The 23,005-nt window shown below is 36.6% G+C and overlaps 5 protein-coding genes across 5 annotated transcripts; 3 read left to right on the top strand and 2 right to left on the bottom strand.

Moving 5' to 3' along the window:
- Positions 1-424: 424 nt before the first annotated feature.
- On the bottom strand, positions 425-4,085 carry LOC149382651 (MIF4G domain-containing protein / MA3 domain-containing protein). Its single transcript, XM_089630628.1, has 7 exons — positions 3,099-4,085; positions 2,818-3,007; positions 2,269-2,372; positions 2,073-2,175; positions 1,680-1,987; positions 1,284-1,589; positions 425-1,184 (listed from the first exon to the last, which is right to left on the bottom strand). Exons 1-7 carry the CDS (start codon positions 3,855-3,857, stop codon positions 855-857), a joined length of 2,100 nt encoding a protein of 699 aa, XP_089486754.1. The 5' UTR covers positions 3,858-4,085; the 3' UTR covers positions 425-854.
- A 702-nt stretch (positions 4,086-4,787) lies between these two features.
- Positions 4,788-6,039, top strand: LOC149382652 (uncharacterized). The gene is made up of 7 exons (XM_089600865.1): positions 4,788-4,844; positions 4,950-4,997; positions 5,087-5,133; positions 5,207-5,273; positions 5,361-5,404; positions 5,489-5,546; positions 5,646-6,039. The coding sequence occupies exons 1-7, from the start codon at positions 4,788-4,790 to the stop codon at positions 5,694-5,696; spliced, it is 372 nt and encodes a 123-aa protein (XP_089456991.1). The 3' UTR covers positions 5,697-6,039.
- Positions 6,040-7,962: 1,923 nt separating this feature from the next.
- On the top strand, positions 7,963-10,263 carry LOC149382653 (protein SIEL-like). Its single transcript, XM_089601521.1, has 2 exons — positions 7,963-7,976; positions 9,243-10,263. The coding sequence occupies exons 1-2, from the start codon at positions 7,963-7,965 to the stop codon at positions 10,171-10,173; spliced, it is 945 nt and encodes a 314-aa protein (XP_089457647.1). The 3' UTR covers positions 10,174-10,263.
- A 573-nt stretch (positions 10,264-10,836) lies between these two features.
- On the top strand, positions 10,837-13,535 carry LOC149382654 (uncharacterized). The gene is made up of 7 exons (XM_089601522.1): positions 10,837-10,963; positions 11,240-11,287; positions 11,377-11,423; positions 11,497-11,563; positions 11,651-11,694; positions 11,779-11,892; positions 13,490-13,535. The coding sequence occupies exons 1-7, from the start codon at positions 10,907-10,909 to the stop codon at positions 13,533-13,535; spliced, it is 423 nt and encodes a 140-aa protein (XP_089457648.1). The 5' UTR covers positions 10,837-10,906.
- A 7,551-nt stretch (positions 13,536-21,086) lies between these two features.
- UCNL (AGC (cAMP-dependent, cGMP-dependent and protein kinase C) kinase family protein) lies at positions 21,087-22,560 on the bottom strand. Its single transcript, XM_089602097.1, has one exon. The coding sequence runs from the start codon at positions 22,490-22,492 to the stop codon at positions 21,293-21,295; it is 1,200 nt and encodes a 399-aa protein (XP_089458223.1). The 5' UTR covers positions 22,493-22,560; the 3' UTR covers positions 21,087-21,292.
- Between the last annotated feature and the right edge of the window lie 445 nt (positions 22,561-23,005).

The following is a 23,005-nucleotide window of genomic DNA, read 5'->3' on the forward strand; positions in this document are numbered from 1 at the left end:
AGCTGGGCTGACCCGAGCCTCTTCACTGATGGGCCTGGGCGCTTCCAGACCCGGACATACCGGGGCCCAATTTTATATCTACCCTAAATTAAGGTTTAGCACTATGTGTCTTTCATAGAATAAAATAGGAGCTAGAACTTGGTGATGTATTATTTAAATGGCGAGACTAAGGTTCGTTGTGATTGTCACATGGAAAGAGAGATTTTATTTGTCTTTAACTTCCCTGAAAAATTTATTTGGTAGATTTTTCGGTTTGGCTACATGTCCACAGAATGCATCCCTCAACAATCAATTAAATAATCCAAGTTTTGCTTCTTTAAATTTTAATTTGTGTGGCTTTTCCAAAATAACAATTCGACGACCGTTTGTGTCAAACGGATCACTTGCTTGTTACACAATTATAAAAATGGAGCCGTCAACGATATCATAAAGAATATTAGGTTAAGCAGAAAATGCAAAGAAAATATCCTCATTCTCATGAATTAGTGAAGAAACAAGTAGCTTCGTAATAAGTGTCGCAGCAAGCTTGGAACCCGATTCGCGGAACCGTAATAAGACTAGCTCTCTCTGATTTCTTGGCTTACGCGTTGCCGATAGTGCAAGCTCTGTCTGATTTCTTGGCTCATGCTTTTGCCGATAGTGCAAGCTCTGTCTGATTTCTGAACTTGAACACGCACACCTTGCTCTATCAACCCTTCATATATCAAAAACAAAAACCAGCATTTGTTGTCCAAAACACAAACTAATAGAATAATCAGATCCACTCAAAATTGTACAGATTTTACCATCTCATCAAACACAACAACAAGACCTAAAGATTTTACAAGTTATGGAAATCATAAACAGATCGATTTTTATCTCCTGCGCTTTCGCTTTTTATCCCTCTCGGAGTCTGACGATTCGGATTCTGAACTCGACGACGACGAGCTCTCTGAATCGTCGCCCGATCCCGATTCCGACTCCGACACGGGCTTCTGTTGCTGCATGATCAGTCTCGGCATGTTTTTCAGATACTCTCGCAAGTTCTCTGTTATCCCGCCGAGCCCGATGGACGTAAAAAAGTTGATTGCGAACCGCGTGTTCTTTGGGTTGTCCTTTGGAAAGATCGAGTCAAACGAGTCTTGCATCGTCGGATCGCTGAGCCGCTCGTTCAACAAACGTATCCCAAGATGCTCCGATAGCTCCTGCAGAGACAAGAAGAAGAAAAATGAAGCTAAATAACCAGTGATCTCAAAACCTACTTATCACATAATCAAAACTCTAACAGAGCCAAACTTCTTTACCTGGAACAGAATCTTGATGAAGATTCTGGACGAAGAAGTGGTATCTTCCTCGGTCAAACGGATATAGGAGAGAACATGCCACGGCAGCGCAAACGTGCCGAGAAGGTGGGCAAAGAATTTTGCCACGTTTCGTAGCTTGTTGGTTTCGAGCCGATGAATCATGGAATATTGCTGGACAAAGCACTTCTCGAAATTCTCCTGGTGAATTTTGTTGATCATACAGAAGCGTTGACCCAAAAGTCCATAGTATCGGAGGTACGTTCTTTCTTGGCTGCAACACTCCAAGAGCATTACACACAGCTCCATCTACAGAAACAACATCACAAGATTATCGGAAAATTGCCAACATCAGGGAAGAAAAATAGAAGATGAAATCTTGAGGAGTTATATTCTTACTTCTTGTCCCGGCTCTAGTTTAATTTTGAGGAGCTTGTGGCCAGCCTCCTCAAAGTCGACACTGGACATGATAGTCAAATATATGGTCCTCCGAAGATTAACAAGATTCGTCTCGGTCTCGTCCCTTATGTCCATCTCGTCATCGTGATCTTCTTCAGACTCTTCGTCCTCGTCATCATCATCTTCCTCGCCGTCTGAAGCTGCGTCGGAGCCTTGTTCGTCTCCGGATTCCTCTCCGAGAATATTCTTGCGCACATCTTCGTAACGCTTTTCGTTCTCGAGGAAATTGGGATCAGCCTTGAACAGATCTGAACAGGGCAAAGAGCGATACGAGTCAGAGAACGGTGATTAGCCAGTGAAAAAGGAGCAAAGAAGTCAGCGCTTAAGACATACCAAGGGTAATTTCTGAATCTATCTCCTCTTGGAGAGAAATCTCATGTGTCAGTTGATCTTCTTGCTCCACGAGGTCCAGTTCGGGACGAACGGCAGGGTATCCCTATGAATCCATGTATCAAAAAACAAGTGCACTTGACAGATTCATACTTTTTGCAACACATTCTGAATGCAAAAAGAGAACGACATAATCTACCTGAAACTTTGCCTTTCTTATCGCAAACAAGCCTTCAATCAAAAACTGAACTCTTTTGTCAATTTCTCCTTCGTGTAGAATCCCACGGAAGCGCTCAAAGATTCCTGCAAGCCCATCATAATATATTTAACTAAAAACATAAGAAGAAAGCACATTAATAATTATATGTTAGTCTTTACAAAATCAGTAGTCTAACTACTCTACATTTGACCCCTAACTATCTAATGGATTCTCTGTCTTCTTTAGCTCTGCCTCCGACCTCGCAGCTCCGTACTTGGTGGATAATTTCCGCCGGAAAATTCACCGGTTGAGGAGCCGGACGATGACGAAGACCAGGTGGAGAGAGCGCTCCACATGGACAGTAATTGCAGGTATGTGTTTGTCCAAGATTGTGTGTATATATACATATATAGTGATTTATGAAGCTGATCATGCTTTTTTAGTAGTGTTTTTGAGTGAGGCAAACCAAATAGTTTCATATCACGAGACAGAAATAATATCAAAGAATCGATTAAACAGAAGCAAAGAATTCGAAGAAAGAGAACGCACCGCGAAGCCCATTAGGGGAAAGGTCCTGCATAATGGACCCGCATTCGGTCACGAATCCCACAGCAACTTCGACACTGTCGTCTGTGGGGTTCTCGAGCAGGACGGTCAGCAATTCCAGGGCTATGATCTCGTGAGCCACTTGCTGGTTCACCAGATGAGCTATGAACTTCACAGCAGCTAGTAATTGTGGCTGCCAAGCAAGATACCAGATATACATATATCATCCAAAAAAAATTATCAAATTCATCGTCACAAGACAACAATGGAGATAAAGAACTCACCTTGTCATTACGCTTATAGGCTCGCTTGAGCTGCAAGACTATCCTCCTCAGAAGAAGCTCGCCGACCTCGGGGAACTTGGTGTTTACCACAGAGACCAGGGCAGCAAAGACGTCGGTGAACCCCGGCGAGGCCATCTGAGACTTCATACACGACCGGCAAAACAGACCTCTTCCACGGATCAGATTCTCCGAGAAGAGCTCGGGGATTATGTTCTTTATATTCGTGGCGTTGACCTTGTTGACCAAACCGTTTATGCTCTTCCGAAGAGCGTCCCAGGTCAGCCTCTGGTACTCGACGCTGCTCTTGTCTTCCACGTCCTTCATCATCCTCGCCAGCTTGAACGGAGGAATGTAAACCCCTCCGCTCTTCCCCAATTCAATGCTCGGTGTCGGATTCACGGCGAGCTTGGCATCTTCGCGGCGTTCCTTGACTTCCTTAGCTCTCGGATCTCTCGCATCGCCGCCGTGGTCTTCTCTTCCGTATCTCCTCTCCTTCTCGTCGTCTCTCCTGTCTCTTTTCCGGTCAGACCTCCGTCGGTCCTCCCGGTCGTCATCTCTGTCCTCCGACCGGCGCCGCCGCGAGTACCGATCCCTATCTCTATGGGAATCCTCAGATCTTCGGACGCTTCGATCGTGATGACGAGACCTCTCTCCTTCTCGCGTGTCCCTCCCGGTTTTCCTCTCGTCTCCGTCGCCATCGTCGTTCCTCCCCCACCGGCCTCTGTCTTCGACGGCGATTTCTCGATCCTCACCGTCCATTATCAGACCAATTTCGAAGAGGCTAAGGAGTCGGACAAGAGAAACCCTAGGCGAAGGAACCCTAGCTTGCCTGGTATTTTGTTTTCTTCTTGCTCTTTTACAGAGAATTTTTAAAAGAATAAGACTGAGAGAAGAAGAACGAATGAGATGGAGAAGAAGAGAGCTCCACGACGAGGCTGTGCTGAAGTGAACGAGGGAGATGGTGAAGCAACAGCTTTGAAAATGGACACCATCTGATTAGATATTAGGTTAAGTCTAAAATGAATAAAGCCCGATAAATGAAAAGGCCCAATAATAATAATAAAAGATAGATGTGTCGTTTTTTCCTCAGATGTGTCGTTTTTACCTCAGCTATGTCGTTTTGTTGCTCATATGTCGTTTGTTAGACGTGTCGTTTTTTCAAAGATGTGTCGTTTTCTTGATGTGTCGTGTCGTTTTTCTTATACGCATCTGCTTCAATGAAAATGAAGAGAAATATCAAGTCTTGATTGTAATTTGGGAACATCTTAGTCTTATCCGGTTAGTCTTGGTTCCAGTGATAAACCGGCTGAATCGATCCCGAGAAGTGGAAGCGGAGCCGATTCGACACATTTTGTCACCCAGACCACTCCAAATGAGCCATCTGAAAAACCCTCTTTGTCGAGTCTCGTTTGCGAGTCTAGCAATATTGGAAAATCGGCTGAACCGATCACAACAGTAAGCAGAGCCGAGACACGTATTGAATTAGCGGCTAAGGAAGTGAGGAATAAAAGGATCTCCGCGTTTGTCCCATATACAAAGAAACACCCCCTCTGAAGCTTCTGTTTTGATTTCGTGAATCGATATAGCTGGAATAACTGATTTGATTCCTTACAGGTCATCTTTGGTTTAGTGACTTTAGTCTCTTGTGTTCTTTAAGACCTTTGGCCTATAACACTACTAGTTGGAGTTATGGACACCTCTCTCACATTTATGGTGGCTCACAAAAATCTCTCTTTGGAGATCAAGGTACATTTTCTTCTATGCCTTAATTAATCATTCCATGCCTTTCATGGTTTCATTACATGTGTTTTTTTTTTGTGAGACTGTGAAATAAATTTGTTATCTTTGTAGGGGAACAAGACAGATATTGTAATTTGCAGTTACGATGATCATTATATGGTAATTTGCTCATCTTATCTGGGTATGGATAGTTTAATCATGTGGATTGGCTAGCCGATTTCAATTACTCAAAATTCCTTTATTATCAGGTTATTGCAACGCAGGTTGAGACTATGGGCACAATACTATACGCAAGGTCTGTAATTCGATCATCAAAACGCGCTGAAACATGGTTTTAATTCTTAGGGACGCTGATATTTTTATTCCAGGAAAGACGAAGGAGTGTTGACTCAGCCTACGTTCGATGTGTCTGTTATTTTCGGAAAACGAGACGAGGTTTTGTACTAATTTTTTATGATATATTTATTTATTTGAAACTGTGAATATAAACAAAACAATGTTTTGCCTGTTGTTTTATGGCAGCCGATGCTTGTGGCTTGTGCTCGCCAGCTAATCGAGCACATTAGGTAAACCACCATGTTGATTTTGAGATTGAAGATTTCAGATCAGAGCATTTTTGTTGGCTATATATCTATTGGTTCTCGTTGCAGTGTCTCTGGTGCCACAAAGAACTTGGTCCTCTCTCTAGGCCTCAAAGACCATTCTTCGGTACTACTTTCTTCATCAATTAATGTGATGAAATTGCTCAATTTTTTATTATTATTGTTATATATATTATATAGTTTATTTTGTGAGTGTGTTTCGCAGGAGACGCTGAAGGGTATCGTCGCATCAGTGCTCGAGAATCGTGTCTGGTAACATGACCATTTGGTTCGATTGTTAAGATGTTAGCATATGAACCGCATAACCATTGGCTAGGTTTAAGCTCACTACTTTGCTTAAGCGTGAAGAAAGAAAAATGAACTTTTTGGCTCTTGACAAAGCACGGTTTCCGCAAAAGATGATATAGTCGAATGAGAAATTGTATAGACCTTTTGTGCTTCTAGTTCTTTACTTTGTTTGACACTCCAAATTCATACAAGTAAGTTATGATAGCGTTAGCTATGTTTCTCGAAGCTTGTGGAAATGGGATGAATGTTGAGAACTTGCAATTGATAGCTTGGTCTTACAAAGGATCAGTAATTTATTCTTCAACTTAATCTTGTTTATTTCCCATTTAATGAAAATAGGATGGTGTCAGATAATTTTTTCGTGTATTTTAATATCAGTCGTACTTTGGTTTTTATAGTTTTTTTTCTTAATGATGTACTCGTCTTCTTCCTTGTGTGTCATAAACTACTAACTGTTCTTTTTCATATCGGTGATGTTAATAGATAATGGATTAAGATGTCATAATTTCATTATTGTTCTTATTCATATCGATAAAGTATCAATCGAAATGTTGATAGAAAATGGGTTAAGATGTCACATTTTGATCGGATACTTTATTTTATCTTTCTTTTCATTTACAAGCCACTTTAATAAAGAAGAAAAAACATGTTGGAACTGGTTGGAACAGATCTTAAATCTAAAATAAAATGTGGTATTTGATTTATTCGACAGGTTACATGTAGTTCGATAACCTTCTTGTAACTTTTATTCTGTATCGTTGTTTCGTTTAATAATGTCAATTAGACCCCCAAAAAAAAGTTATTTTGAATTATATGTGAACTCTTTTTTTTTTTTACCTTATATGTTTATTTCTAATGGCATTTTACTTTGGTGAATATAAGTGTTATTAATACTACATTATTAGCAGGCAGAGACGAAAACATATTATTTAATTAAATTGTTTGTGAGCGTCATGAAAGAAAGTGATGTAATGAATGAAATCCCATAATCTCATCTAATATATTATGTACTTATTAATTAGTATTTTTACTATGACTCAAGATCATCAGAACCGTTAATCTAAGTAGGGAAGAGGGAAAGAGCAACAAGACAAGGTAAACGATCTGTGTAAAACCGAGTCGGTGTCGTTGCAATTTTCTCTTTTCCTTTCAGCGCTTGAAATCAGAGTCTCCTCCGAGAAGTCTCTCTCTCTCTGTGAATTGTCTGAAACTCACTCTCCATTATTCTCTCGCGTATTAAGGTATGTTCGCTATTTGTTATTTGCTTTCGACCGCTAATCGAGATATATAGAACCAAATTCCAATATTGATTTTCTTTGTCGAGCTTCCCTGCGGATTACTATTGTTCCATAGCTGTAGCTCGAAATCGATCCAGCTTGGTTTGGATATATTATGCCCTAGGTAATTTAGGGCTCTCTGGGTTCGATATAGTACCGATAGTTAGATTGTGATTTACTGTGTAATTTTGGCTGCGATACAAATCTGCTTCAGAATTTGAGAAGAGAGAAGAAGAATTGATTGTTGGATTGTGATTTATTGTGTCGTTTGTTAGACGTGTCGTTTTTTTAAAAATGTGTCGTTTTGTTCTCAGCTGTGTTTGTATTCAGATGTGTTGTCGTTTTTCTTATGTGTCGTTTTTGTTTATGTCGTTTTCTTTACGTGTCATTTTTGTTATGTGTCATTTTCTTTACGTGCCTTTTTGTTACGTGTCGTTTTCTTTACATGTCGTTTTTATTACGTGTCGTTTTCTTTAAGTATTGTTTTTGTTATGTGTCGTTTTCTTTACGTGTTGTTTTAGTATCGTTTTTGTTATGTGTCGTTTTCTTTACGTGTCGTTTTCTTTACGTGTCGTTTTTGTTATGTGTCGTTTTCATTACGTGTTGTTTTCTTTACGTGTCGTTTTTGTTATGTCATTTTCTTTACGTGTCGTTTTTGTTATGTGTCATTTTTGTTACGTGTCGTTTTCATTACGTGTCGTTTTTTCTAAGCTGTGTCGTTTCTTGCTAAGCTGTGTCTTTTTTTAATGTGTTGTTTTTTACTCAGGTGTGTGATTAAGTAAATAAAATAAAGTAAAAAAGAAAAGAGAAGCCACACTCTTTCTGTCTCTCGACCATCTTCCACTGTCTTGATTTTCCCATTGGGTGTTTATCGCCGCTCTTCTTCCGCCGTGAAGCTCTAACGGACGACGGGATTATCCAAACTCAAAGCCGCACGACTGGACGACGACGAAGACGATGACGGTCGGAAGGTAAGTTTTGGAATTTGTGTGTTGGGTTTTAATTGGCAATATTTTATTTGTGAAGTGTATTGATGTATTTGATTTCATTTGGGCTAGGGCTTCGGTACCTCTTTATCTCTCTCCGACGTGGGTTTCTCTTTCTATTTGATATTTGCGTTCGACCGCTAATCGAGCTATCTATTTTAAATATCGATACTCTCTTTCCTGCGGATCAAACGATTGTTCTATAGCTCTTTTGCAATGAATATATAATCGGTGAATAAAACACAGGCAATCGATGAAATCGACAGAGCTCGGTTTGGTTATAGCATACCATAGGTATTATTTTATTTTTATTTTTTTTAAGAAACAGGGACTATTTTATTAAGACTGGCAGAAGCCAATAATAATAAATACCCTAGGTAATTTATAGTCTGGACTATATCATCAATGAACAAAACACAGGCAATCGTTCGTCTCTTTGAGGACCGTCTTATTCCAACTTTGATTTTTGTATATGTTTGAGAGCTTTGGTCCTTCCTTCTGCCAGTATTTTTACCAATTTCTGATCTAATTGATTATTGGATTGTGATTTATCGTGTGATTTTGGCAGTTATACGAATTTGCTTCAATGAAAATGAAGAGAAATATCAAGTCTTGATTCTGAGACATATCAGGGTAATTTGGGAACATCTTCGCACTTTCTCTGAAGCTTCTGTTTTGATCCTGTGAGTTGATATAACTGGAAAAACTGATTTGAGTCTATAGCGACTCGAAATTTTAAGATTAATGTTGTGAATTAAGTAGATAAAAAAAACGAGAAAATTCTCGTTTTGAAGCTTTAATTAAAGGCTCGATCGGTTATGGTTGAAGTCACAAAATTTTGTGACAAGGACGTAATTGTCATGTTTTTTGGAGTTATTTGAAAGAAAACTTGAGTTCGGGGTCAGTTTACAAGCGGTGGAGAATTGAAGATTTTCATGAGTATGGATTTCTCATTTCACATATAAGTGAAATTTTTTTATCCTCTACCTCATCTTATCTTCTTCATCTTCCCGATTCTTCTTTCTTCTTGTCCTGGTTCTCCAGCCGCGCGGCCTACACAAGAAGAAAAAAAAAATTCATCACCCACCACGACGAAATCATCTCCGGCTCTTGAAACATAGTTCAAGGGTTATTTCTCCTATTAAAATAGTTTTGAGGACTTGAATGCAACTCGGAGAATAGTTAAGGGACTATTTACCATAGAAAAAAGTTTTTTTTTTCATTTTTTCTTAAACGTTCAACTTTACGCAGGAGTTGCGGAGAAGAGTTATCGATATTCAACTCCATCGAATCCTCTGGTGTTATAGCCTTCACATTTCAGTACACGCGCATTATAGAATTGATCTCCAAGGTGTTGGAGCACTTTCGACCACCAAAATCTCTTGCTCCTGAACCAGCAACGTTGGATTTTCTATTCGCAAAGCTAGACAGAAGGCTTAGAGAAATAACAAGCCGATTCATCGGATTATCTAGAGAAGAAAAGTTGCACATCTTTGAACTCAAACTCTTAGCTTACGCTCTCAGGTTATCTAAGCCCGAAATTTTCTGTAGAGTCTCTAATCTAACAAGCCTGGCTATTACACTCTCACAGATAGAATCTCTCAATAAAGAAGGATCAGTCGAACTTGAACTCAGCGAATTCGTCACTGAAATTGGTAAGTCATCAAACGACGGAGAATTGTGTGCTTTACACGGGTTTAAAAAATTAACAGAACTCTTCAGCCTCAAACAATTAGTGATTAGCCGAGGACTCGAGCTCGTAAAGGCAGAGCTAGAAGTGCCCGAGAACGACTTTGTAACCCCGCTTTATTTTGTTCCGGGATTACCAGTCGGGATATCTTGCCGGATCGCTCTTCGTAATGTCTTGGACGAGAACAATTTGTGGCTGAGAATGGGAATGGATGACGGGTCGGCACAGTTTATCTTTCTCGATCCGAGCCGATATGAAAATCGCGAAAACGGGTGTTCGGAATTTACCCTTCTCGCGCCTTTTTACGGGACCCCAAAAGCGTTGTGTTTCAGTGTTAAGTTATGCATTGGTGTGGAATGCCAATTTGAGGATCTCCGGTTTGAAAAAGGCTGTTGGGGTGGTCCTAAACATGAACTAGCATATCTTTGTAAAGAAAAAGAAGTTTTTTTCGCTATGAGCTTCAATGGTCAAACTCGAACTCCATGCTTGTGATCGATAATTTTATAATGCGTTTTCATTTTCATCCATGTGCAGCTCAAGGTTTCGAAATACCGATACCTACTAAATTTCGATGATCTGATTTGAATGAGATGCTAGTTACCAAAAAAAAAACTACATATATATATATATATATATATATGTATATACATAAATATATATGTATATACATAAATATATATTTGATAGTAATTTGAAAACTGTTGTTGGCGTAGTGATTAGAAATCAAACGGATATACTTATCAAGATAATGGACCTCATTTACGTTTAATTTAAACAATTTTATTTTTGTATATAAAGTTCATACAATACTTATATTACTTATATACATATATGCTTATATTACTTGTCCTCAAGCTCACCCCTACGTTTCTTTGTTTTTCTTAAATTATCTGTATAATCAGGAAAGTGAGAAGAAGTGTTAGGACGACCTCGGGATTAAAGGTGGTCGAGAGTTTGAAAGTCTTTCGTTGGATAGACTATCAAGTGTCGAAGGTTTGTTTTATTTTTCGTTTCCTTTCTTTTATCTTTGGACTTGTAAAGTAAATAACTGAGTATGCACCGTGGGATAGTTATGTAAAGTTTATTAGTGTTTAATTTTATTCAATAATCACACCCCACTTTTCCCGGGGCGTGATAGAGTCCTTACATGATATCTTTGGTTTAGTGACTTTAGTCTCTTGTGTTCTTTTAAGACCTTTGGGCTATAACACTACTAGTTGGAGTTATGAACAGCTCTCTCACATTTCCGGTGCCTCACAAAAATCTCTCTTTGGAGATCAAGGTACAGTTTCTTCTATGCCTTAATTAATCATTCCATCCCTTTCATAGTTTCATTACACAGTGTTTTTTTTTGTCCGAAAATTTCTCTTTTGCCTACCCCTATCTTGATGAGCCGAAACCAAAGCTCTTATTTTCTGTTGAATAATAGTCCGAGAAAGTCTTGAGCGAGCCCCTTGAAAACTTGCTGCAAATAAACGAATTTTGGTTCTACGTCTTCGGGCAATATATCCTCGTTTAATTCTAGGGAGACTGTGAAATATATTTGTGATCTTTGTAGGGGAACAAGACAGATATTGTAATTTGCAGTTACGATGATCATTATATGGTAATTTGCTCATCTTATCTGGGTATGGATAGTTTAATCATGTGGATTGGCTAACTGATTTCAATTCCTCAAAATTCTTTTATCATCAGGTTATTGCAACGCAGGTTGGGACTATGGGCACAATACTATATGCCAGGTCTGTAATTCGATCATCAAAACGCGCTGAAACAGGGTTTTAAGTCTCAGGGACGCTGATATTTTTATTCCAGGAAAGACGAAGGAGTGTTGACTCAGCCCACGTTCGATGTGTCTGTTATTTTCGGAAAACGAGACGAGGTTTTGTACTGATTTTTTATGATATATTTATTTATTTGAAACTGTGAATATAAACAAAACAATGTTTTGCCTGTTGTTTTATGGCAGCCGATGCTTGTGGCTTGTGCTCGCCAGCTAATCGAGCACATTAGGTAAACCACCATGTTGATTTTGAGATTGAAGATTTCAGATCAGAGCATTTTTGTTGGCTATATATCTATTGGTTCTCGTTGCAGTGTCTCTGGTGCCACAAAGAACTTGGTCCTCTCTCTAGGCCTCAAAGACCATTCTTCGGTACTACTTTCTTCATCAATTAATGTGATGAAATTGCTCAATTTTTTATTATTATTGTTATATATATTATATAGTTTATTTTGTGAGTGTGTTTCGCATGAGACGCTGAAGGGTATCGTCGCATCAGTGCTCGAGAATCGTGTCTGGTAACATGACCATTTGGTTCGATTGTTAAGATGTTAGCATATGAACCGCATAACCATTGGCTAGGTTTAAGCTCACTACTTTGCTTAAGCGTGAAGAAAGAAAAATGAACTTTTTGGCTCTTGACAAAGCACGGTTTCCGCAAAAGATGATATAGTCGAATGAGAAATTGTATAGACCTTTTGTGCTTCTAGTTCTTTACTTTGTTTGACACTCCAAATTCATACAAGTAAGTTATGATAGCGTTAGCTATGTTTCTCGAAGCTTGTGGAAATGGGATGAATGTTGAGAACTTGCAATTGATAGCTTGGTCTTACAAAGGATCAACAGTTTATTCTTCAACTTAATCTTGTTTATTTCCCGTTTAATGATTGTTTCTGAAAATAGGATGGTGTCAGATGATTTTTTCGTGTATTTTAATATCAGTTGTACTTTGGTTTTCTGTCGTTTTTTTCTTAATGATGTACTCGTCTTCTTCCCTGTGTGTCATAATCTACTAACTGTTTTTTTTCATATCGGTGATGTTAATAGATAATGGATTAAGATGTCATAATTTCACTAATGTTCTTATTCATATCGATAAAGTATCAATCGAAATGTTGATAGAAAATGGGTTAAGATGTCACATTTTGATCGGATACTTTACTTCATCTTTCTTTTCATTTACAAGCCACTTTAATGAAGAAGAAAAAATGTTGGAACTGGTTGGAACAGATCTTAAATCTAAAATAAAATGTGATATTTGATTTATTCGGCAGGTTACATGTAGTTCGATAACCTTCATGTAACTTTTCTTCTTTATCGTTGGTTCGTTTAATAATGCCAATTAGACAAAAAAAAAAAAAAGTTATTTTGAATTATATGTGAACCTTTTTTTTTCTTTTTTCCTTTACGTTTATTTCTAATGGCATTTCACTTTGGTGAATATAAGTTTGTAATTAATTAAGTACAAAACAAAAGAAAACATTTTTATTGTCACTTTCTCTTCTGACTTGTCATTTTATTGTATTATGTATAATCAATTTTTTTTTTTGGTCGTTCCCTTTGGCCGTTGTTCTTCTATATGTTTTTTTTTACTGATTAACAAGATGAGATCTGTTTCCTTTATAGTTAGGGAAAATGGTGGCAAAAATATTTAATATTTATACAAGACACTACTTATATACTCACTCTTTTTTTTTTGGCAAAAATATTCAAAGTTTCAAATTTAGTTACACGTAAATACTTTGTCGTTAAAATTTATGTTTGAATTTAATGGTCTGAGAAGTAACGGACCCACCATAACGTAACATGTTGTACTTTTATAAAAAAAACAAAAAAAAAACAAAAACAAAAACAAAAACTTTTGAGTATATAACTAGTATTTTGACCAAGCATTTTATATTATTGTCACCATTTCCCCGGTTATTATTTTCTCCTTTTGAGGTACTCTCTCTACCAGGTACTAGAGATCTCGTCGTTTCTGTCATGAGTTACATCGTTTTCCATATGTATTGTCGTCTTGTGCAGGTTCCTATTTCCGTCCCTTAGCGTCAAAAATCAAGAAGCCAATTGATCTCTCTTTTTACTTATTACGTGCGATTATTAAAACAATCCTTAACAGACTGTTAATAGAAAGCAGATTCTTTATATACATGTAATTGATAAATAGTAGTTCCATTGTGAGGATTTGTGCCGACTCGCTCCTTTGTTTGAGTTTTATATTTATATATATATAATATATATATATATATATATGTATATAATGTCCAACCACTCGCTCGCTCGTGGTTGCAAAACAGTAGTACACTATTTTCTTCATTTATCGTGAGAAAATAAAGGCAAAGCTAAGGCTGAAAAAGCTCACTTGTTATTGATTTGGAACAACTCAGAACTCCACACACTTGCCTGGATAGTGCAGCCTTATAACACACGCTCGTGCCAATATATCTATATATATACATACATCTTGCCAGCTCACGAAGCTCACTCTATTATATGAGCTATCCCATTATTGTTCTGATCAGTGACCATTCTAAATAAATATATATATATATATATATAATATATATATATCTCTACTGATCATAATAAAAATAATGTTCAAGTGTGCCATAGGATAGAAGAAGTAACTCAAGCCATGCATGCATTAATTAAGCCAACTCAAAGGTTTTGTTTCTTCTTCATCTCTTTCCCGGCCCTCTTCTTGTCGCTTGTCGGTGGTTCAGTACACAAATATATATATATATATATATATATATATATATATATATATATATTACTTTCCATCTTAATTATTTTTTATATTCTGCTTAATAATAATGTAGTAGCTCTTTAATATGTGATGTGACACGTACAAAATATATATACATGTAATGTATTATTATAAGGCTGAGATAACGGGACTGTATGATAATCGTATCCTCGAAACAGAAGCTTCCTTGATGTAAAGTGCGCATATTAGTAAGACAATAGGTCTGGTTTTTGTTTTATTTAAGCGAAATACAATAATTTCGTTGTATGGATATATATATATATATATACATATATAAAATATTCACTTTGAAGAACTATATATAAATCAATAATATGATAAAATTTGTAATATTTACTGATTTTTTTGCATCTCGAAAACAAGCTCCTTTAAGTGGGTCCTGTATGTTTCATCCTTCCTTTCAGTTTCAAGTTATGAAAAAGCCAATACAAGCACAAATATATACATATACAGGGGACATATTTAAAAGAAATTATTAAGATTAGGCATATACGAAAACATATAATTTTGGGCTAAAATCTAAAAATTGATGATAAAAAAATTTGAAATAAAAGAATTCTTTTCAGAAGTTCAGAGAGGTATATATGCCCCTCTGATTTCATACATTCATGTGTAAAAGTAATTCTTAACTACATCAAAAAAAAAAAAAATACAAAAATAAAGGAAAGTAATTTCTTAACTGGCTCTGCCAATGCAATAAAGTAGAGTTTGAAATCAACACGAAGGTAATTAATCAATCTGTACTGTATTTTTTATAATTCAGTAAATTTTGGCTTTCCGTTCCAATTGACCATAAGAAAGTTGTTCAAACTTCAAACACCTAACTTAACATTCGTAGTCATGATGGTTAAGACCGTCAAAAAGTCTCTTATTTGGTCAACCGTTGAAAGGTTTATTCTTGAGCGAAACCTGCTGGTGAGAAGGAATGAATATAATGGAGCCTAATAATAAATCATTTGAAATCTAAAGTTGTTCGCTAGCTCTCCTTGAAATTAACTTCTCTGGAATTTCTGGCCAACAGTACAAAGATATATTATCCTTATTGTTCATCAATAAATAAAGGTACCCCAACATCAAAAACCAATGAAAGTGAATGATTAAAGGGTTCCAATATGCTGGTCGTGGTCAGAAAATCACGAGGAAAATGTATATATATAATGACACATATATTGATCTTTAAGTATAGATAGAATTAAAAAAAAAATGCCAATGACAGACGGGTTTCAAATCGATCCTTATAAAGTTATCGTCAATGAAAACTTATAGTAGAGGATGAGTGTCTAAACTCTATAGACGTTGCTAATTAGTACGATTTTTAGTTTTTTTTTTAATTAAAAAAAAAAACCCTTGAGAGACGCTCATCTATGATATTTGTGGAGGTAATCTAAGATCCAACCTTGTACCTCATTTGATGAAGAAAATGGCTGGACTTTTTTACCTTTACGGATAGCAGTTTGACCATGCATGTCAGCGTGACTGATCAAATATAATTTACCTCACAATTTAATATTGTTAAGCTGAAATTAATGGACGCTTGTGTACGTATTATTATCGAAAATATATATCACAAGATTTACATCATATGTTAAACTGTTATTACACAATTAATCATTGAGAAACTCTGCTTATGCATATTATTTTGCCTATAATTAAACCATTTTTATGATCAAGTTTACTGATATTTTCACGAGAAATTGTCTCATTTGTCATCAATTTCATAACATTTTCCCATTTTCCACCAAAAGACTAATTTGGTCCAAAATGCCACCATCTATGTCAACAATGTTCACATCTATTTTTGCCATTCACTATTAGATGTCAACATTGTTGACATATCGGTGGCATTTTGGACCAAATTAGTCTTTTGGTGGAAAGTGAGAAAATGTTATGAAATTAGTGGTAAATAAGACAATTTCCCTCTTTTCAAAAGGCTATATAAATGAGTCACTTGGGAGCAACTTGTTCCAAAGCATGATGCCACAAATATATTTAACTAAAAATCAGAAGAAGTTGTGGAGAATTAACAGTATTCTGTTGGGCCCAAGCCCACCCGAAAATCTCAAGATTTTGAGTCCAAGCTCACTTTGTCCAGGCGACCTCAATCCTACATTAGGAGCCAATCATAGCTCCCACGTCGTCAACACGAAAGAGGAGGCCTTCCTCCGGTTTTCTCGCCTCCACCAACTTGAACCAGCATGTGGAGAGCTCGTTGAAGACTTCCAGTCCGATCACGTGTCCTTCAGATCGACAATGAGGACCAGTCAACCTCAGCTATAAATAGACCTCAAAATACTTGTTGAGCTTGTCAACTGTTTAGCTGAGCTCAACACTTTTGTTGCTCACATTTAATATTCAATAAAGCGACTCAACTCAGTTCTTATACGACGAATTATTGAGATGTACATAAATATAAATAAATAGATATACTAAATATAATCTATAGTATTTGTGATTGTTGATGGACCGAATCCGACATCAACAGAAGCCAATGCTCATGATGTAATGACAGCAATGATTGAAATCTCGCATCTTTATTTGCAGCTAGAGGCAAGGTGATTCTTCACCTAGAAACACCTCCGTCTTGCATCTCATATCCACAAAATTTGCACACAAAACCGTTCGTCTTTCTTTCAAGGGGCTTACAATATTTTTGGGCCGGATCCAAACTCATTCTTTTAGTATTAAATCTGAATTAACAAAATATATCAACCTTAACAATAATGAATAACGTTGATAATGTTGCATAGTTCAAATTAACAATAATTAAAAAAAAACATTACATTATTAACAATCATTCAAAATAACGTTGCATATTTAACAATAACAAATAACATCAACTAAACAATCAATAGTCAAGAAATTAATTAAATTTAGATCAAATTAATTACAAATTAAATCTAAATAAACATTAACAACAACATGCAATTACTCAAAGAAACCCATTTCAAATCAACAAAAATTAACAATCAAGTGAACAAATAACTTCATAATTAACAATCATGCAATTATTCAAATAAACCCATATTTAAATTCGGATTTGAAAAAAAAAACCATTTCAACTCAACAAAAATTACAAAATCAAGTGAACAAATAATTTAATAATTAACAATCTTCGTAATATATATGAAATTCATAATTTCATTATCAAATCAACTTATCAAACTCCAAATCCATTAAAAAAAAGGGCAGTGTAGCAAAATAGCCAAAATGAAACGATGAAATTTGTTTTTAGCCTACGTTTCACAACTTTTAGAGAAATAGCCAACAGGTTTATGTGACAATAATTAAGGTCTGACTTGCTCTTATTTATTAACAAATTTGTCATTTTCTCTCTCCTATTTTTTCATACACTTTTTTTACATAAAAACTTCAAAAAACCATATATATCTCATATGAACTCGAAATTGAGTGATTCAAAATCGTACGGATTCGTGACGCCGAGATCTTCAAAAATAGATCCATTGTGCTTGATGAAAAATCATGTTTAATACCATAGATGTAGAAAAATCACGCTACTACATTAAATATGGAAATAACTAATTTTTTTTGAAATTATAAAAAATGGAAACGTAAATATGATGCATTAAACATAATTTTTCATCAAACACAATGGGTCTATTTTTGAAGATATCGACTCCACGAATTTGTAGGATAAAAAATCACTCAATTTCGAGTTCGTATGAGAAAGATACGAATTTTTGAGGTTTTGATGCAAAAAAAATTATTTGAAAAAAAATAAGAGAGAGAAAGTGACGAATTTGTTAATAAATAAGGGCAAATCAGACCTTTATTATTGCCACATAAGTCATTTGGCTATATCCCTAAAAATTGTCAAACGTAGGCTAGATCCAAAATCACATGTTTAAAGTGGCCTAATTAGTTACAAATCTCTTAAAAAAATCACTTAAAAAAAATTCAAAACATAGATCTAAACACTTACCTCGCGAGATCGACGGAATTCTGCGAGATTTGAACAACTTTTAACAGTCGCGTGACGGAAAATGGTGATCTCGCGTGACAATCAGCAAGATCGGAGCAGGTTTGGCGACAGAAGTGGTGTGAAACCCAGAGCTCTTTTCTCGTCTGATTCTGCGGGAAGTGAGCGAAAATGAGGGATTTTTCTTCACTTCGTAACACGATTTTAGTGAGAAATTGAGAAAAGAAGCTGAACGAAATAACGTGCGAGAACTCGTGAGAAATGGTCTAATTCGCGAGTTTTACTCGACTTGCTCTTGCAATCCTTTAAAACGCGAGTTACCCCATCTCGCGCGAGATTTAAATTTCATATATATATTTATATGAAATTAAGTTGTCACTAGAAATAATATTTTCGCTACGTATAATACTTAAATTCGCCGACAGATGGAATCATATTGTCTTCATGTTTTTACCTCCTATATATGCGCATCTAATTCTAGGTTTGGGATTATTTGATTTGAGAAGAGAACTTGATGCTACACTATCAAACAAAGTAGCACACATAATAAATGACAAGATCTCCAATATGATAAATTCATCGCCTTTTGCTTTCAACTTATATATATTGGTAGAGATACAAAGTCTTCCTACGTTGTAGTTGTCCTTTGCTTAATTTGTTTGATTTTCATCACTATATATATTTTTATATTATTGTTCTATTTAAATCTCTTTTTTTTTTTTTTCTTTTGCTGCAGATTCGTGAAATTTAGATTGTCGCATATTGTGATCGAGATTTGTCACCATATGCGATTTTTACATTTATACAATAATATAATATAACGTAGAATATATACAATATTGATAGATCATAGACCTATATATATACAAAGCCTAAGCCGGCTATGTATTAAATATTGATGCACTGAATTCAAACATTATTTGTATACTAGTGTTATTTATAAAGAATTTTAAATTATACTTTTTCAATATAATTTTATTTTTCGTTTTGCAAAAGCCCGGGAAAATTGTAGTGCAATTGAAAATAAACTGAACTTTTTAATTATCAACTTAGCCGTATAGCAAAGTTGTTGAACTTTTCCCTTTTGCACACGGACATGGTCCCTGTAAAATGCGAAAATTAAGTTTCTCACGTGCTTATAATTCTTTTTGTTATTCATTGTTTAAATTCTCTTGCGATTATACCCTTCCAAAGCCTCAAAATCATTCATTTGCTTTATTCTGTAGCTTAAGTTTAACTATCATGGTGATACTATGCCAACCTGTTTTTATTTTGATTTTATTTACTCTTTTTTTTTAAGATATGGAGTTTTGATTACAATGTGTTGTGCCATATATTCCTCGGTGGAAAAGCAGTAATGATTACGAATATAAATTATATTGGAATTGGACATCAAAGGTGAAAGTCATATGAAATGTTTAGTAAAGTATGAGCCTAAGCTATTAAGCTAATATTTAAATCCCGTGATTTCAGAGCATTTTGTCCCATAATAATAATCCAAACAATTCATTAAAGTAAACTCTTTTTTTTTTTTGGCATAGCCACTCACTAGTTTTTTTTAATTATTTTTTCATACATATTATGATCGTTTAATATGAATCTTTATACGCAGCTAATTAACCGTCCCTAGAGCTACAAGAGATGGACTATAAAGCCAGCTTTATTAAAAAGATAAGTAGCACTTAATCTTTTTTTTTTCCTCCATATATATCACAATATCACATGATCAACCCACAGACGGTAAATAGTGATCGTATTATGATCAGTAAAATAATTATCGTCGTATCTTTCATCGAAATCACCGTTTCGAATATTAATCCTCGAGTTTGTAAAAACCTATCGCACTACTATTGAACCTAGCGCTGCTCTTTCACGTGATAACGGATTAACATAGGTTAAACACACACACACACACACACACACACACACATATATATATATATATATATATATATATATATATATATATATATCATTAGCAAGTTGTAAGCAAATTGCATATGTAGAATTAAAAGCATTTATAACAATAAATCAAATATTCGGCAATATTCTCTATCCTTCCGCACCATACAAAAAAAACATTTATATTTATATTTAGTTTTTATTATTGAAAACCATATATTACACGAAACAGAAAAGAAAATTAAAAATAACTTGTACGCTACTTTGCTTATTATGCGAGTCATTCTCTTGTATCAACACGTTACACATATACATGTCCAAATAATATCACGAGTTCAAAACTTAATTAGAAGACATCAAGAAAAGCATGAATAAATTTATATAAATTCCAAACGAAGAAAGATGAAGATGATGTATTCACGTGTAAAAGTACCCCAAAGTTTTGGCCTCTAATTATTAGAAGAGATGATAAGAGTAACTGATGTAACACGGCTCTTCACGGAACATACAAACACCGTGCTATTATAATTCGTCTTTTGGTAAAAATTGCAATACCATTATTACAGCACGGTGATGTGTAATATGATCTAATGATAAATTATATCCGAAAAAAAATATAAAGGATTCAAAAATCAAACAATTTCGACTTATCGATTTGCAGTTTGTGTTTTAGATTTTGTATGAAATAGTACATGTAATTCAAAACAACTTGCAGATCATCAATTCACCAATAAACCCTGTTACACTTTATTTCTACATTTAATTAATGACCTGAGATGAGATAATGAAAACAGAGATGTCTAATAAGAAATCACATCTGAAAAAAAGGATAAATCACGTATCATCTTTAAACTGGATTCAATGTTCGAACAATTTCGTCTTTTCAATTTTGTAGTTTGTGTTTTATATTTTGTATGAAATAATAACTGTAATTCAAAACAACATGCACGTCATTAATTAATGACCTGAGATGGTCATGAGATAGTGAAAACAGAGATGTCTCATACACGCGCTGAAAAATAAAAAGCCGGAAAACATTAATCCGTTTGATATTGAAAGATCCTCTGTACAAAAACAAATCTAACTATTTATTTTATAGTTTAAACTAACGGCGTTTTCCTGATCCTAATTAATAATAATCATTAAACCTTAATTTATTTACACTGCAAATTACAAACATGCAAAAAAAGAAACAGCACAATTTAACTTAACGGCCGAATCAGAACTCCGTCAACCGTTGACGGTCAGGCGACGGAGGCAGAGACGGCGGAGACCTCAGATTCTGAAAATACTCTCTAACGTCAAACCCAGCAAGCGGCGTCGCCGTCAAGTCTCCGTCGTCGTCACGCGCCGGTATAAAGGGCGGCCTGAGAACTTCCCCGAGTAGATCCCACCTGAGTCCACGAAAGAACTCATGCGACCTAATCTCATCCGCGCCACGCGCGTAGCCGAGCCGGCGCGTGGGATCCTTCTCGAGAAGCCGACTAATGAGATCAGAAAGAGCGTCAGGCTTCCCAGGAAACTCCGGCTGCTTGAACAAAACGTTTCGAAACGTTTCCTTCCGATTCTTCCCCTTAAACGGCGTCGTACCGTAAAGCATCTCGTAGGCCAGCACTCCCAGGGCCCACCAGTCAACGGCGAACTCGTGTCCCTCACCGCGAACAACTTCCGGCGAAACATACTCCTCCGTTCCGACAAACGACTTCGATCTCTCCCCGTCGGAAAAGCTCGGCTTCCGGCGACTCACCGGGCTGACCCTCGCCGACTTCGTCTTCTTCAAATTAGGGTTAGGGTTAGGCTTCTCCGCGAAAATCCACCTCCGGCGACGGCGAGGAGGACGGGGAATTTCGGCGGGAAGATCGTCGGAGGGAGGAGAAGTACGGCGGAGGAGAGCGCGGGAGAGGTCGAAATCCGTGAGAGTCAAATGGCCGGAGGATTGGAGGAGGATATTCTCCGGCTTGAGGTCACGGTAAGCGATTCCGAGGGAATGAAGGTGGTGGAGAGCGGAGATGATCTCGGCGAGGTAGAATTTGATGGCGGCGGAGGAGAAGACTCTGTCGTGTTGGCGGTGGCGGAGGTTGTTGAGATCGCCGCCGGGGCAGAAGGGGAGAGCCCATGCGATGAGGCTTTTATCGTCGTTTTGTTGGTCGGAGGTGGAGGCGAGGAGGGACGGGAGGCAAGGGTGGCGGAGGCGGGAGAGGACGGAGATTTCCCATCGGGCTCGGCGAGCGGCGTCGGGTTTCGCCGCCGCGGCGAGGTCCACCACTTTCAGAGCGAAGGGGCTTCCAGTTCCACCGGAGGTCGGGTCGTGGGCGAGGAACACCGTTCCCATCGCTCCTTTTCCGACTACTTTTATAGCCCTCACGTTTTCCAGCGATATCTTCTTCTGGTTCGACGATGGTTCTTTCTCTTCCTCCATTCTCTTCTTTTTACTATTCTTGTCTCGAGTTTCTATTTTTTTTTTTTTAAAAGAGAGAGAGAATAATAGAAGTGGTGTTTTAGCGATGGTTTTTGGCTTTTATAGGCTTTTGGTTATCATCCAAAGTATTGCAAACTATTGCGCGCGTGTGTGTGTCCGTCTCTTTGCGAATTCGCCTCTTATGTTTGTCGGATTTTCATTAAGGCCGTGTTATGTTCTGTTATTTCTAAATTGATCCGCAAAACTACAAAAGTTACTCTGCTTGGCCCCGTTTGAGTCCTTTTCTCCCAATCTCGTGCCTTATTTTTTTAGTACTTGAATTTCCTAAATTAGTGGGAAGCCTTCTAAAAATTTTATGAAGCAAAAAATCATACGTATTATATAACATTAAGTATTAAATACATCAAGCATAATCCCAGTTGTTTGCAAATGATTCGAAATAGAGCTTTGAAAAAAACAAAATGAGTCATCGAATATTTTCAATATTTTCTTGAATACCAAACTGAAGAATGT

The sequence above is a fragment of the Urtica dioica genome, chromosome 11, assembly GCF_054948205.1.
Source record: "Urtica dioica subsp. dioica isolate 48M chromosome 11, U.dioica_male_clone48M_v1_H2, whole genome shotgun sequence".
Classification (NCBI taxonomy): Eukaryota; Viridiplantae; Streptophyta; class Magnoliopsida; order Rosales; family Urticaceae; genus Urtica; species Urtica dioica.